Genomic DNA, 14,442 nt, shown 5'->3' with positions numbered 1-14,442 from the left:
ACTTTAAACGCCCGGGTTCAAATCCTGGCGAGAACATCAGAAAAAAATTTCAGCTGTGGTTATCCCCTCCTAATGGTGGCGACATTTGTCAGGTACTGTACACTTTAGTATGGCAGCCATGTAAAAACTTCTCCCCAAAGAGGTGTCGCACTACGGCACGCCGTTCGGACTTGGCTATGAAAAGGAGGCCCCTTATCATTGAGCTTAAACTTGAATCGGACAGCACTCATTGTGATATGTGAGAAGTTTGCCCCTGTTCCTTATTTGTATTTGCATTTGCAATGGCCTTCTTAGCGACGAACAGTATGGGTTCCGCAGAAATCGCTCTACGGACGACCTCATGGCACTTCTGTCGGCACGTTGGAGTCGCTCAATCCACCAGTTTGGTGAGAGTAAGGTTGTGGCTCTGGATATCTCCAAGGCATTTAATAGGGTCTGGCACGGTGCACTACTATCAAAGCTTGTCGCATTTGGTGTCGGTAATGGTTTCGTTGGATTTATTTCAAACGTTCTCAGAGATCGCACTATTTGAGTTCAATGATCATAAATTGACCGCAGGTTTACCCCAGGGCTCTGTTCTTTCTCCTTCCCTTTTATTATTATCATCAACGACCTGTTGGGTCAGACATCTAATCCGATCTACTCATTTGCGGATGACAGTAATCTCTGTCATTCGAAACTCATTCGACCATAGGCCGAGTCTTCGAGAGATTGAGGACAAGAGGCGGGTTATGGATGATACACTCTGCAAGAATTTGCTGGACATTTCTGAGTGGGGTCAAATGAATCGAGTAGATTTTAATGCACGGAAGACTCAGTGCTACTTTGTTTACCAACGGTATAAATGTAGAGCAATTAGAAGCTCTTGATGTTCTGGGCATGAATATACAAAGTGATGTCCGTTGGGCTAACCATGTATTTGAAGTATCGAAAGAAGTATTCAAGTGTTTAGGCTTCCTTAAACGGTGTAAGAATTACTTCACTTCGTCTGATCTTCTTAACATCTACACCACTTTCGTAAGGCCGAAAATGGAGTACAACTCACATGTATGGGCTAGAGCTTCAAAATCATCCCTGAAGCTACTGGACCGTGTACAGAGGATAGCCATGGCATTGATTGAGGACAGTGAGGTATCCAACTTTATTGCATCCCTTGATCATCGTCGCAATGTGGGTTGTTTGGCGCTGTTCTATCGGTACTTTCATGGTGTGTGTTCGTCTGAAATTCGTCGTCTAATTCCTGATGTAAGGGATACTAGACATTCCAGGAACTCACACCCGTTTGTAATTGATTGGCTAGCGGGCCGCACAATGCATTATGGAGAGAATTATTATTTCGCCCGAACCGTTCGTCAGTGGAATCGACTTCCGGCTAATGTTTTCCCACCAACTTTGACATCCTAAGATTTAAGACAAATATCAATAAGACAAATGTCAATAAGACAAATGTCAATAAGACAAATGTCAATAAGACAAATGTCAATAAGACAAATGTCAATAAGACAAATGTCAATAAGACAAATGTCAATAAGACAAATGTCAATAAGACAAATGTCAATAAGACAAATGTCAATAAGACAAATGTCAATAAGACAAATGTCAATAAGCACAGTAGGGTCCAGCTGTTCACCATTTGGGATCGGCAAAAAATTAGATCAAAGTATTTAGAAGGAGAAAGGTATCTATTCTTATTTTTAGACTTGTAAAAGATGAACGCATTGGCCTTTATCATTTAATAGTCTTAAAATAAGACTTTCAGAATAGTAAAAGACACATATTTTAACAATGATTATGTGTAGATTTTTATTAAAATATATTTTCTTATAGGTAAGCATAATATAATATAAAATGATATACGCGTTTCATATGCATGCATGCGTGAGAATTCATACATACACACATTCTTACATGTGTAAAATATTTTCCTAAGTAAAAAAATAATAACTCTCATGCAGAATGCTTTTGTCAAAATAAATCAAAAAAAAAAAAAAATGAAATAAAATAAAAAAAAAGGAAGGAAGTGGCAAAGAATTTCTATAACTTAATGCTAAATATACAAAATTACATATGGTTAAAATAATTAGTATTTGTTGTTGTTTTGTTCTTTACTACGATGAATTGGGGGTGTTAATCAAACTAATTTGAGAATTAAGAGTTGATGCACTAATCTGAAGGAAGAAGAAACATTGAGATGTTCTTCCATTGATGATGGCAAGTAAGTAACTAATGCAGCAATGATCACTACTACGTGGTATCAAATTGAGGGCAGAGTAGTGCTAAAGCGTTGGGTTGGTCCTAAAAAAAAACTAAAATTGGAAAGAAGAGAAATGGGTAAAAACAAAAAAAAAAAAATCGAAACTAATGCCTCTTGTGGTGGTGATTTGGGGTTATGTTTAATGTGCCATTCGAATGTTTTGTGAGTTATTGTGATGTGATCTATGATTTATTATGAATTATTTGCAATTTAGTAGAACTGGGTCGTGAGCCGGATGCCGAAGTTATGGGCTGCACCGAAACAGCTGGCACTGAGTCTGGGTTTAGCGGTGGGATTTCGCCACGAAATGGTACAAATTGTGGTGTACTTCTTATAAGCTGCTCCAATTTGGAGATACTCTGGGTATTGCGACCAAAGAAACGGGCCGATGATCTGTTTTGATCTTCATCTTCTATTTCGGAATCCAATTTTGGGGGTAGCACCAAAGAGCTGTCCATTACCGATTTGCCATCATAGGCAATGACGGTGCCACTGCCACTGGCCGCATCACTGGCAGAGGGGATTTGACGATTATCGGGCGGCAAATAATACGTTTCAATGCGTTCGGCTGCCTGGGCCTCAGGTTCTGAGCTATAGTGTTCCTCTTGCTCCATGTCAAAAAGATCTGAGATTTCTTCTTCCATATCTTCACCATCGTCCATTTCGATATCGTCTAGTTGTTGATTATCATATTTTTTCAGTTTATTAGGCAACGGCTTGAGAGTGGACGTGGTGATGGAGGGACTGGAGGATTTCATATCGGATTTAGTGGTGTCTTGGGGTATTACCTTGAGTATGTCCTCTTTCTCAGAGTATTTAAGAAAATGGGCTTGCTGCTGCTCTTCATTATGCTGCTCTATATCTTCCTCCTCTAACTCTTCTGACTGCTGAGATTGCTTAATGCCTTTTAAGTATTCTGGTGAAATCTTCTCTTCCATCTCCATATTTTCCTCTAATACAGGAGTTGCCATTAGTTTATGATGCGTGGGCTTTGGCTTATCCTCAATTTTATTGTCTATGGGTTCTCTTTCGGGCTCTTCCACCTCCTGTTCATCGGATGCTTCATTTAGAATATCCTGCAAAGTGGCATTTCTTAGTTCAGCCGCCTCAGGCATAGATGCTGATTTTAACATGGAGCTAATGGGCTGACTATACATGGGATCTTTGGCAGCTGCAGAAATTCCACTGTTATGTGCCGAGTGTGATTGAACTCCCGAAGATTTTCTTATGATTATGCTAGCATTTGTGCTATCCGGAGGAGAGGGTATAAACATGGGTTCAAAGTTCTGTGTCTGAGTCTGCTGTACATGTGCCGTCAAGAAGAGAGTATCAGATTCCATAGCTTCATCTATTTCTAGGCCAGGATCTTCGCGACGGTTTGCCATTTGTTCCACCACCTCTGGGGGGGGCATGGGTCCATCAAGTCGGAGTATGGGCTTAAAACCATTCTCCACCACCACAGTGTCGGGTTTGAAACCCTCATTGATGGCTGGCTTCATGGCGGCTATATCGGCAGGTGAAGGCTCATTCTCGATTTCATGAACATCAAAGGGGTTTTTAAATACACCCCCTCCCACACTCGGGCCAGATGTTGGAGTCACTGTAGCTAAAGTGGATAAGGGCTTTTCGTAAGGATTAACCTTTTCTGTTGCCAAGACATGTGGTGGAATTATGTGTTGCTGATTGGGTGTCTTCAGCTTTTCTCCATGGATTTGATTCAACACCTGCTTTTGCAGTGAGCTCTGGGGTGTTAGATCTGCATAGGGTACCGGTATGATGGGTTTCTTGGAATGCGAATGCAAATGTGACTCGGTTTTACGATGATTGTTCAGCTCAGTGGGTTGTCCCAGCAATAGCACCGATGCTGCCAAAGGTTGCAAAGGCAGATGGGTATCCTTGAAGAAGGGCCTCAAAATACTAGGCATGGGCTTGCGGTAATGATTCACAATAACCGAAGGCTGAGGCAGGGGGCCATTGCCCAAACCCCCTCCACCCGGAGGATGTCTGGGCAAATGCTGTGGCAATATGGGCTTGGAGGAGTGCACTTTTTTCAAGGGGCCCGGAAAGGGTCGCTGTCCCGGTAACTTTACCGGGTGAAAGAGGGGTGCATTAAACGGTGGCCTCAAGAACTCCGACAGTCCTATGGTCTTTTGGGGCCCCGTTAAAGGCAGATTACCGCTTACATTGTGTGTGGCCACCGCCGCGGCGGCTATATAGTGGGGCATATGTAAGTGTGGTGTGTGCTGTATGTGCGAGGGGGAGGCCAAAAGTGCAGGTGCTAATGGACGTTTACTTATGGATGACGATGATGATGATGGCGGTGATGATGTTGGTGGCGGTGCTAATGAGGATGATTGAGATTGTGGGTGTAATGAGTTTAATAGTGCATGTAAATTAGTTTCGCCATGTAAGGTCTCTGGTTGAGCGGTCGAAATGGCTGGCTGTTGATGAGGCGGTCCCAGTGCATTGTTGTACGAGGGGGCGCTGGCACTACCACTACTGGCTAATTTCGAATTACTATTGACTGCTGGCAGTGTGTTGGACCCTAGATCGGCGGACGCCTTCTTTTGCTGTTGTTGATGCTTCTGCCTCAGTATGCTATCCTCGAGAGCCTCAGCAGCGCGGATGCCATCTGAAATCAATTTAGTAATTTCCGATGATTTTGTTATTTCAAAAGTTAACTTGGGCGGTGTCCCATTCATATTGTGATTCTTAATTAAATCTGATTGGTGCTTAAACAAAAAATTATCGTTCAGGCTGACCTTTGTTTCATGACGTATCGACTCTTCGGCCTCCAACTCATCATCCCCACGCACAGGTGCGGGCACACGCACCGCATGTTTTTCCGAAGCCGCATAGCGGGCATCATCGCAAGTATCATGCACATGAATCTTCCAGCCCAGATAGCGATGGGTAAAGCAGTGATAGTAGACGGTGTCGGGTGTATTGCGATCGGGCTTCCAGGTGATGACACCAGGCTCACCGGGATCACATTTCAGGGTAAGGGTACGTTGGTAAGCGCCAAATGATTGATAATCATCAGCAGGGGGACCATCAGCATCGGGAGTCCAGTTGCAGAGACGACCCACACCTGTGGGTATAACCTGGCCCGAACGTGAACGATGTACACCGGCAAAGATGCGTATGTTCTAAAGGCAAGTTGTCAGATAGAAGAGACCAAAACATTTTATTTGATGTTAATACTCAAGAGGCTACTTACCTTCTTTTCCTCCTCACGCTTGTGTTCATAGCCTCCCACAGGATCATCGGTAATATAGAAGGGATGGTATTTTGCAGGAATTTCAGGATTATTGCCTCCTTCTACCACAAAGGTATAGGTTTTGCCTCGAACAACATGAATTTCGGGAATGAGAAGACCATTGATAAACCACGATATACCCCAACCAACATGACCTGTAAAAAAAAACCCTACGTTTAAGTGGCAATCCCTGACCCCTTTGGCATCAAACCCACCTGTTATGGCTGAATATCCATGTTTGCCTCCCGTGGGTCCCATTTGAGCATAGAACACTCCATCTTCTGGCTCATAACACTGTATGGGAGGTATTTCCCAGGCGCCATCATTAGCCACTGGCTTTGGTGTAGGCACTGGTCTTCTTTGTCCCAATTGTAGGTTATTCTCTACTCTCCTATTGGGACTTTGCAAGGCCTGAGCTCGATTATTATCATAGAACTCCTCTTCGGGTATACCAGTATTTCCTGTTGGCTTAGCAGCTGGTGGATAACCTTCTTCCTCATCATCGTCATCATTATCTTCGTCATTGCCCTCCCCACCCGGCTTTGATCCCTCTGGTGTGGGACAATTCCATGTAGGTTGACGTCCAAAATCAATGAAGTGGTTGTTCTTATTGAAATGTGTATGGAATGAGGTCTCATTGCGCTCATTCAAAGGTCCAATACCCCAGACTATAGCCTCAAAACCATTACGTGATATGGGCAAATCCAAACGATCGGTGGCGTTTAGTGAACGTTGATAGGTGACAATCGAGTAACCATTAACCATGGCAGCATTAAGCAAACGCACTGAATTGGTATTTTCTTGTATGTTGACATCCGGGCAGGATCCACGCTTACCAGAACACTGAGACTTATCGCTGAGGTAGTAATCGATGGCATAACCTTTGCCAGTATCCTTTTCCACCCAGCTGACAACAACATCGGATCCAATCATAACACTGCGATCCTTGTTGGGTGAAATACCAAAGGCCATATAGTGATTGTCCTCTGTAAGGAAAAGAAAATTTAAAATATGAATTTGGGTCAAACTTGAAGCTTACACCAAAGAAAACAATTTTTACTAAAAATTAAAGATTTTATCCTAGATCAAGATGAGAATATTAAATTTAAAGATCTTTATACTAACGGAAACAACGCTTCACTGCGAACTTCACTTTTACTTCCTTTTCAAAAAATTCTATTCTTAAACTTCGTTTTCGCCCACACCTTAGGTTAAGAACAATGAATTGAATAGTAGCTTTACCCTAATCAACGTATTTATCGAAACTTCAGTTAGTTCTTTTTCTTATTGACAAACAATTGCACTTAGGTCGGTTTCCCCCTCAACGTTCGGTAAGCGGATAGCAACAGAACAGAAGAACTTGTTTTTCTCAAAAGTTATTTAAAACTTTTGGGGGAAAATTGCAACAACACAACACAGGTTTTGTTTTCGACAAAATTATGTGCAACGATACGTGAAGTAGCACAACAAGGAGTTGTTTACTACTTTAAAATGTTAAACAATTTGTTTTCGAGTTTGGGACACAAACAAGTTGTTTTTCAAAACAAGTACAACACGAATCCTAGGATAGGCGCATATAAAAAGCAGTCGCAACGCGAACTCGAGACTGTCAACTAAAGAGTCAGAAACCATGCAGACGTGGTGAGTTGAGTGATGTAAGAGTGCCTTACTGTGCCCATCCTTCGTCCAGTGCCAAGTGTAATAAGAGAGCCCTTTTGCCCCTTAGCTTCATGATCGGGAGTGAACAGTTGGAACAGGTGGGCCTCCTTGCCACTCTGTTTCCACCGCGCCCGAAACCCCGGATTTTGAAAACGACATGTCTCCTCTCACCTCCCCGTGCCGTCACCCAGTGATGCCGAACAGTGCTGTGTAACAGGGTGTGCCTTCCAGCCACCAACCCGCGCATTGTGCTGTATAACAGGACATGCCTCCTTGCCACTCACTTACCAACGTGCCCAAATTGCTATGGGGGTGGGACGTCCTCTATGCAGTTGGTCCCGAATATTGATATCAGAATCGTGGTCTACTCCCAAATATCTTTCATTTGAGCCCCATATTTCCGTAGTTGGCAAACCCCCGGTTTCGGGGGTGTTTTGGGGGAGGGGCGCCCGTTCAGTGACTTGGCCCTGAAAATATATATCAGATTCGTGTTCTACTCTAAAATACTTCTTATTACAGCACTATATTGAAATGTTCACCAAATACGTCCTATATGGGTGGTGTTATGGGGGTGGGGTGGCTCCATACACACTTTTTCCCGAATAGTGATGTCAGATTCGTGTTTACTCCCAAAGACCTTTAATTTGAACCCCATATTGCTATTAAATTTATAAAATTTGTCCTCTTTGGAGGTTGTTTTTGGAAGGGGCGGCCCCCATACACTTGGTCTCACATTTGTATAGAAGATTCGTATTCTAAACTTAAATAGCTTTTATTTGAGCCCAATATTGCCATGATCAGTAAATAAATCCTGTTTAGGGGATGTTTTACGGAAGGGGAGCACCCCCAGAAACTTGGTCCCACATTTGGATACCAAATTCGTATTCTACTCCAAAATACCTCTTATTTGAGTCCCATATTGCCAAGATCAGTAAATATGACTGATTTAGGGGTGTTTTGGGCGTTGGGTTAGTCCGCCAAACACAAACATTCCGACAATTGGATATCAGATATGTTTTCTACTCTTAAATACCTTTCATTTGAGTCCCATATTGTCATGATTGGTCTATATATATATTTGGTAGGTTTTGGGGTGGGGCTGCCCTCCTAGGTACCCCATCCGAAATTTGCATATCAAATTTTAATTTTTAGGTTACTATAAGAGAGAATGGGCGCCCCGGTAGGCGAGTTGGCAGCGTTCTTGGATTACCAGTGTAGGGGTCGTGGGTTCGATTCTCGCTAGAAGCCTTGTGGTATCACAATGGTATCTACTGTGGTATCACAATGGACTTAAAATTGTTTAAGTGAGTCGTTAAAGGACTGCCACTCTTACCTAACCTAACCCTACTATAAGAGAGCACACAAAATGTCGCTTAAATCGCACCATCAATCACCGAGATCTGGCGTTTTTGCAATTAGGGTAAGGGAGAAGATTTTGGAGTCCACAGTGACGCATCAAAAACTATTTTTCAGCGCTGGTTATCTAACTAATGCTGGCTGCATTTGTGAGGTATCCTGCCAAGTTAAAACTTCTTTACCAAATGGTGTCTCTATGCGGCAAGCTTTTCGGACTCGACATAAAAAAGGATGCCGCTTATCGTTGAGCTTAAACTTTAATCGGACTGCACTCATTGATATGAGAGAAGTATCCCCGAAATGTTCATGGGAAGTATTGAAAGATTTTTGACTTTAATAATAAGATGCAAACTTCAGTATCTATTTTGTCATCATTTATGAAAAAAAATCCTTAATTTGGGTAAAAGAAAGAGAGCAGAATACCTAATAAATATGTAGCTTTTTCGTAATGTTTCGATACTAAGAAAAGCAATGTTTTAGTTCCAAAGAATTTTATTGAATTACCATTGCTATTATTGATTAATAACACTAACCACTGTTCACTGGAGCCAAAGCGTTAAAATTCTTTAAAAGGAAATCAGGTGTTGCATGACTGTTATTGTTATGACAACATCTGTATCATTAGGCTACTGGTTTTGTACGAAGCTGAAAGAATGTGTCGCGTTCGACTCGGATGCAGGGGCACAAGTGGAGCAAAATATGTGGCATAGTGGTGCTCACTTGGCAGCTTAATTTACACATTCTTAAGTGCGTATGAGGCATGCTTCTTTATCGCTATTCAAGAATAACCATTTTTTTGCTCCATACTTAACAACCATACGACCGTTGGTCTATCATTCATTCGTCTGTCCATAGACCAATTAACCATTACTGTTAGTTACGTTATGGTGTTACACAGATATGGAGATTTCTAGTTCAGGTGGTAACAAAAACTGAAATCTTTAACGAAGTTCAATAAACGGAGCAGCAAAGCATCGGCACAAATTACTATGGTCTTGTGGCACACTTTGGAATGTTGCATACAAGTTTGCAACTATTTTGTTATAAAGCATTGCAAAAAGCTTAATTGCTGTATTGAAAAATTCATTTCTTGTTTGTAAAGAATCTCTATACTTTCGATGAAAGTTCTTGGTTAAGTTGTCATAGACAAGCATTTGAACAATAATGAATTGAATGAACTGCAGGAATGCAATTTTGCTATAAGCAAAGCTTACAGCATATGTAGTAGGAATATTTTATTACATATGTATAAAAAAAAAGTTGTCAAGCCATTTCATATAACTTTAAACATGTAATCTTAGTACTGTATATAAATATTAACTTACCTAATTTGGAAACCAATTGCACAACGATGCTATCACCAGCCATGGCCCAACGGACTTCGAATGCCAAATCATCATACAGGACTTCACAATTCAGTTTGGACTAAAAGTATGAAATTTCAATATAATTATTATTTACCAAAGGATAACCTAGAAAATAATAGTTTGCGTGGCATACATGTTAATTAAATCAACATCTGGACGGATGTACTGAGAAAGGAAGTGAAAATGTGAAATTTGGCATGTGGTATAAACGACCTACGTCATCGATATAAAGTGTGGGTGCAAAATTTCAAATAGCTAACCTTAATCATTCGACAAGTGAACAGATTGACATTGATCAATTGTCTTATCCCCATATAGAATAATAAAAGATCTTACTTCAAATTTCGAGATGCTACAAAAGGAAATCCATTCATCAGTCTAGGATGTCACAAAATTACTTTTGTATGGGTGTTCAATATCATTAAGGGATTTTAGAGATTTGGGAATAAATGAACTAAGGTTTGTGTCTCTAATATGGAGAATTTCTGAACATGTCAATTTCGTATTTCGGAGATGTAATATGCTTTTGGGAAACGTCTAAGTTTTTGAATTTTATTTCAAATGAGATATTAAAAGCTTGAGGTTCATTAAGGAATCACCTAAATTGCCCAGTTAAATAAAAACCTGAGATGAGTGAGTTAAGAATGAGTTGATATATGGTATGATATATGATATTTGACAAACAACTTATATTTTAAGTAAATGATGGAAAACTTTTTGAGAACCGACCTCTTAGATGTGATGCTGTAGTAAAAAGAGATCGAGACTTCCTTATGGCAACACTAAGTAGCTTCAGCCTCGATCCAATACAACAACTCACAAAGAAGATGATTAACTTGTTGCCATATTATTATTTAGGAATACTGGGATGTTTTATCAGTGACATAAAAACTATTACATGGCAATTCAATAAAGGTAAGCATCTTAACTAAATTAGATAATAAATTAAAATACTTCATACTTCAAGACCCGAGGGAAACTACTTTCAACAATAGGAATGCTTCAGTTTTTGTTCGACTTGTTGTACGATAAATTTGTCGTTTAAATGAGATACGCAAACCTTTATCAATTTCTTTTTTTTTGCAGACCCAATGAAAACCTACGTTCAACGTCAGAAATCTAGCATAATTTCCGACGTTGAACGTAGGCGGCGGAGTTGTCTGCACATCGTTCACTGATATCAGTACTCTTTTTCTACTTTCCCTCAGTATCCGCCTCATCTTTTCCTAGTTACACTTGGGATGCAGAACGCAACAGTTTTGTTCCCCTCAATTTCAGTCTCATGAAACCCGGTCCTATGTACAGGATTGATGCGATGGAAGCCTTTTTAGGCTAGGGGCAGACACGACTGATTGTAATTGATTATATATTAGTCCATGTTTTTATCTTTGGTGACCAAGAAGTCACCAAAGTTCTTCAGAACTTCATCCGTTATCGTTTTGCTTTTTTGAGGTGTGACCGACATATGGAGTGAGAGCACCTCTGAAAATGCTTAAACCTTATGACGCCTCGAGGGTACAACCTATCTAAGCGTATACTACTACTAATGATGTGCGACGAAAATCATAGGATTAGACCTATACCAAGAGAGACAAGACCACTTCCATCGCGATCGCTTTAACCCAGGAGATTTTCACAATGCTTGACGTGAGGATGATACCCGTACTTAGAATGTATGAGGCTAGTTGTCTTATTTGGATCTTTCGTGATAAAACAATTCAACGCCAAGTACTTGACTCGAGGAGATTTCAATGGCTTGCAAAGGTGCATATCTTCCAAGAATATATTAATCGCTGTTTCAGTGAAGAGAACAAAGAGAAAATTGTCGCATCCAGGTTCTTTAAGTCAATTCTGAATCAACGCATCAACTGCGATGTCATTTGAAGCATTCTGTCTTCCACGGCGATGGGTAAAACGAAATCTTTAGTTTGATGGTGAAATACAATAGAAAGAATTACCGGTAGTAGATTTAATGACATAGCCTTAATTGCTGTCCACCCCGGGAAAGGAAATCAATCCAAGAAAAACCCTGGATGACCGGGGAGATTCGCGATATTGGGAAAGAAGTCCGCAGACTTTTTAATAGATCAAGTCGTAAAAAAGCGGAAGTATATGTTACCCACGTCTCAAGGATGTGTATTAACCATGTCTCAAGGAATACAATAAAACTACCAGAGCGGCAAAGCATGCTTCCTGGAAGCATTTCCGCAAACAGGTCGATAGCGCTAATAACTCCGCCAAGATGAAAAAGTTTCTTTCAAAATCCCATGTCCAAACTGAAACGTTCGAAGAAGACATGGGAGTAAGAGCACAGAAAACGGAAGACATGTTGAGGCTTTTGATGAAAACCCATTTTTCACAGTATACGACGGGACTAACGGAGCTCCGGAATCTTAGAATAATTATGTTAATCGAAGGGTAATAATTATAGAATTTATGGTGAAGGAATGCTTGAGGAGCTTCAAAACTTTTAAGACACCCGGACCTGATGGAATATTTCCGGCGTTACTACAGAAGAAGGCAGACTATCTGGCGCCCAACCTTGAAAATATTTTCACAGCGAGCCTAGGACTTGCATGCACTCCGAAAGCCTGGACGGAGGCAATGGTGGTAGTTATACCCAAGCCCGGCAAGGCAAGTTATACGACACCAAAGGCCTAAAGACCTATAAGCCTTACGTCCTTTCTATTCAAAACCATGTAACGTATTGTGGACACTATTTTAAAGAGTAGGACATCCAGCGAGCTGATCGAATACAAACAACGTGCCTATGTGAAGAGAAGGTCGGTGGAGACTGCCCTGTACGAGGTTGTGCATAAAATAGAAGAATTCTTCGATGTCAGAACGCACTGGCGGTATGCATTGACATCGAGGGGACTTTTAACAATGTGCGGACCGACATACCGATCCAATCCTTAGATCAGTACCGGGTGGACCCGGTCCTTAGATACTGGATAAATCGTGTGTCCCATGACATAAAGATAAGGGAGAAAGTAGCGCAAGGCACGCCACAGGGGCATTTTTTCGCCACTTCTATGGGTGACTACCATAAATGACCTATTACGGATGCTGACTGAAGAGGGATTTGAACCAGACGATGTTGCAATACTTCTAAGCGGTAAGGATCCGAACCAGCTAAGCAGAAATGACGAAAGGGTCTTGTAGATGGCACACGACTGGGCCAGACCTAGGGGTCTCAACATTAACCCAGAGAAGATAGAAATCTGAAAGAAATCGAGGAGGACGAAGGTGGGCTAATTTGACGCATCACGTTTCCTCAATAGAACTATAATATCAATATCGATATTATTCCAGATATTCGACCCATTGACACACATATTAAATGTGAGGCAGCCACTACGGCTATGAGACTTAAGGCGATGGGAGAATGGATTGCGGATAGGAGCAGCTCATACCATCCCGGTATAATCAAGGCGACGAAAGGAAACCTGGAAAGAATGGAAAAGGTTTGAAGTCTGGAACGACTTGAGGTCAGTGCGAGGCACTGCTGCCAGCGGCACAGTCATGGATTGAGAGAACCTTAGTGTTGCTGCCTGACCATAATACAGTCGTGCAGGTGGAGATCCGGGTCACGGAATGCGTGGAGTGGTGTTAACGCGAGGATATCGAGTTTGAACATCTTTACGGACTTTAAACTGGCCGTACGGGCAATAATAAACATGACGGAAAGTCATTAACAGTCTTGGAGTGTAAGAAGGAGATTAACGTCTTCTCTGAGAATGGCACGATCCGCATCGTTTGGGTGCCGTGCAATATTAGAGTAAGGGGGAATGAAAAAGCAACCGTTTGATAGTGAAGGCCAGAGGACTGCCGTCAATAAACTTGGGTAATCCGAAACCTTTCGTGTCGACGCAGTCCGAGTTACGAGAGTTACGAATGAGCATTTTACACTGTCGAACAGCGAAACGGTCGGTAGGACGACGAAAATCGTATGAGGAGATTGAGATTCTGAGAAGACAAAGCTACTCTGAAACGAAGCAAGCGCTAGGTCTGTAAAGCTTTCGGCATCATAACAGGATACATAGGAGTACGATCTCACTTATGCAAAATCGGTGCGGTAAGTAATAGCATTTGTAGGGCATGAGGAGATGATGAGACGTTGGAGCATTTACTATGTCATTGCCCGACTTTCGCGGCTAACAGACACCGGTCTTAGGTGGGGACACAATAAAAGACATAAAAGGAGCGTGGTATGGAAAACAATTAGGGATTTTGTAAGCGTCTCCGAATTCCTGTCTTAAATTTTCTTTTTCGAGGATACTTTTTAGCATTTAGAGCGCACAACAAGCCGATTACTGGCTTAGGTCCACAGTGGCATGGGGCGGATTATTATCCACACCCTCTTTTATAAACTAACGTAACCTAACTTATCTTTTAAATTGTATCGTTCGTCTGCCATTCAAAGTTTTTCGTTTAAACTTGCCTATCGACACAAAGCCCATAGCCTATATCAGATATATGTAAACATGGCTAGATATGGACTATATTCGGGTCGGATATTCGGGGCGCTGGTACAACTCACTGTA

At 41.5% G+C, this 14,442-nt stretch overlaps 2 protein-coding genes across 2 annotated transcripts in view; both read right to left on the bottom strand.

The window, feature by feature from the left end:
- Window positions 1-1,836: 1,836 nt before the first annotated feature.
- Window positions 1,837-5,010, bottom strand: LOC131995025 (protein Skeletor, isoforms D/E-like). Its single transcript, XM_059362576.1, has one exon. The coding sequence runs from the start codon at window positions 4,954-4,956 to the stop codon at window positions 2,437-2,439; it is 2,520 nt and encodes an 839-aa protein (XP_059218559.1). The 5' UTR covers window positions 4,957-5,010; the 3' UTR covers window positions 1,837-2,436.
- The window catches only part of LOC106086746 (protein Skeletor, isoforms B/C), a 48,518-nt gene continuing 38,874 nt past the window's right edge, over window positions 4,799-14,442 (bottom strand). The window contains exons 6-10 of the mRNA XM_013251540.2: window positions 9,854-9,953; window positions 5,729-6,499; window positions 5,475-5,668; window positions 5,017-5,403; window positions 4,799-4,886 (exon numbers count right to left, since the gene is read on the bottom strand). Coding sequence (XP_013106994.1) covers window positions 4,845-4,886; window positions 5,017-5,403; window positions 5,475-5,668; window positions 5,729-6,499; window positions 9,854-9,953 — 1,494 coding nt within the window. The 3' untranslated portion in view covers window positions 4,799-4,844. The remainder of the gene's footprint in view (window positions 4,887-5,016; window positions 5,404-5,474; window positions 5,669-5,728; window positions 6,500-9,853; window positions 9,954-14,442) is intronic.

This window comes from Stomoxys calcitrans, chromosome 2, assembly GCF_963082655.1.
Source record: "Stomoxys calcitrans chromosome 2, idStoCalc2.1, whole genome shotgun sequence".
NCBI classification, from domain to species: Eukaryota; Metazoa; Arthropoda; class Insecta; order Diptera; family Muscidae; genus Stomoxys; species Stomoxys calcitrans.
This window is presented reverse-complemented; position numbering and strand designations above follow the sequence as displayed.

What these genes read in the sequence shown, in the direction of transcription:
- LOC131995025 (XM_059362576.1), bottom strand. Translation starts at nt 4,956, where the DNA reads ATGAATGGGACACCGCCCAAGTTAACTTTTGAAATAACAAAATCATCG.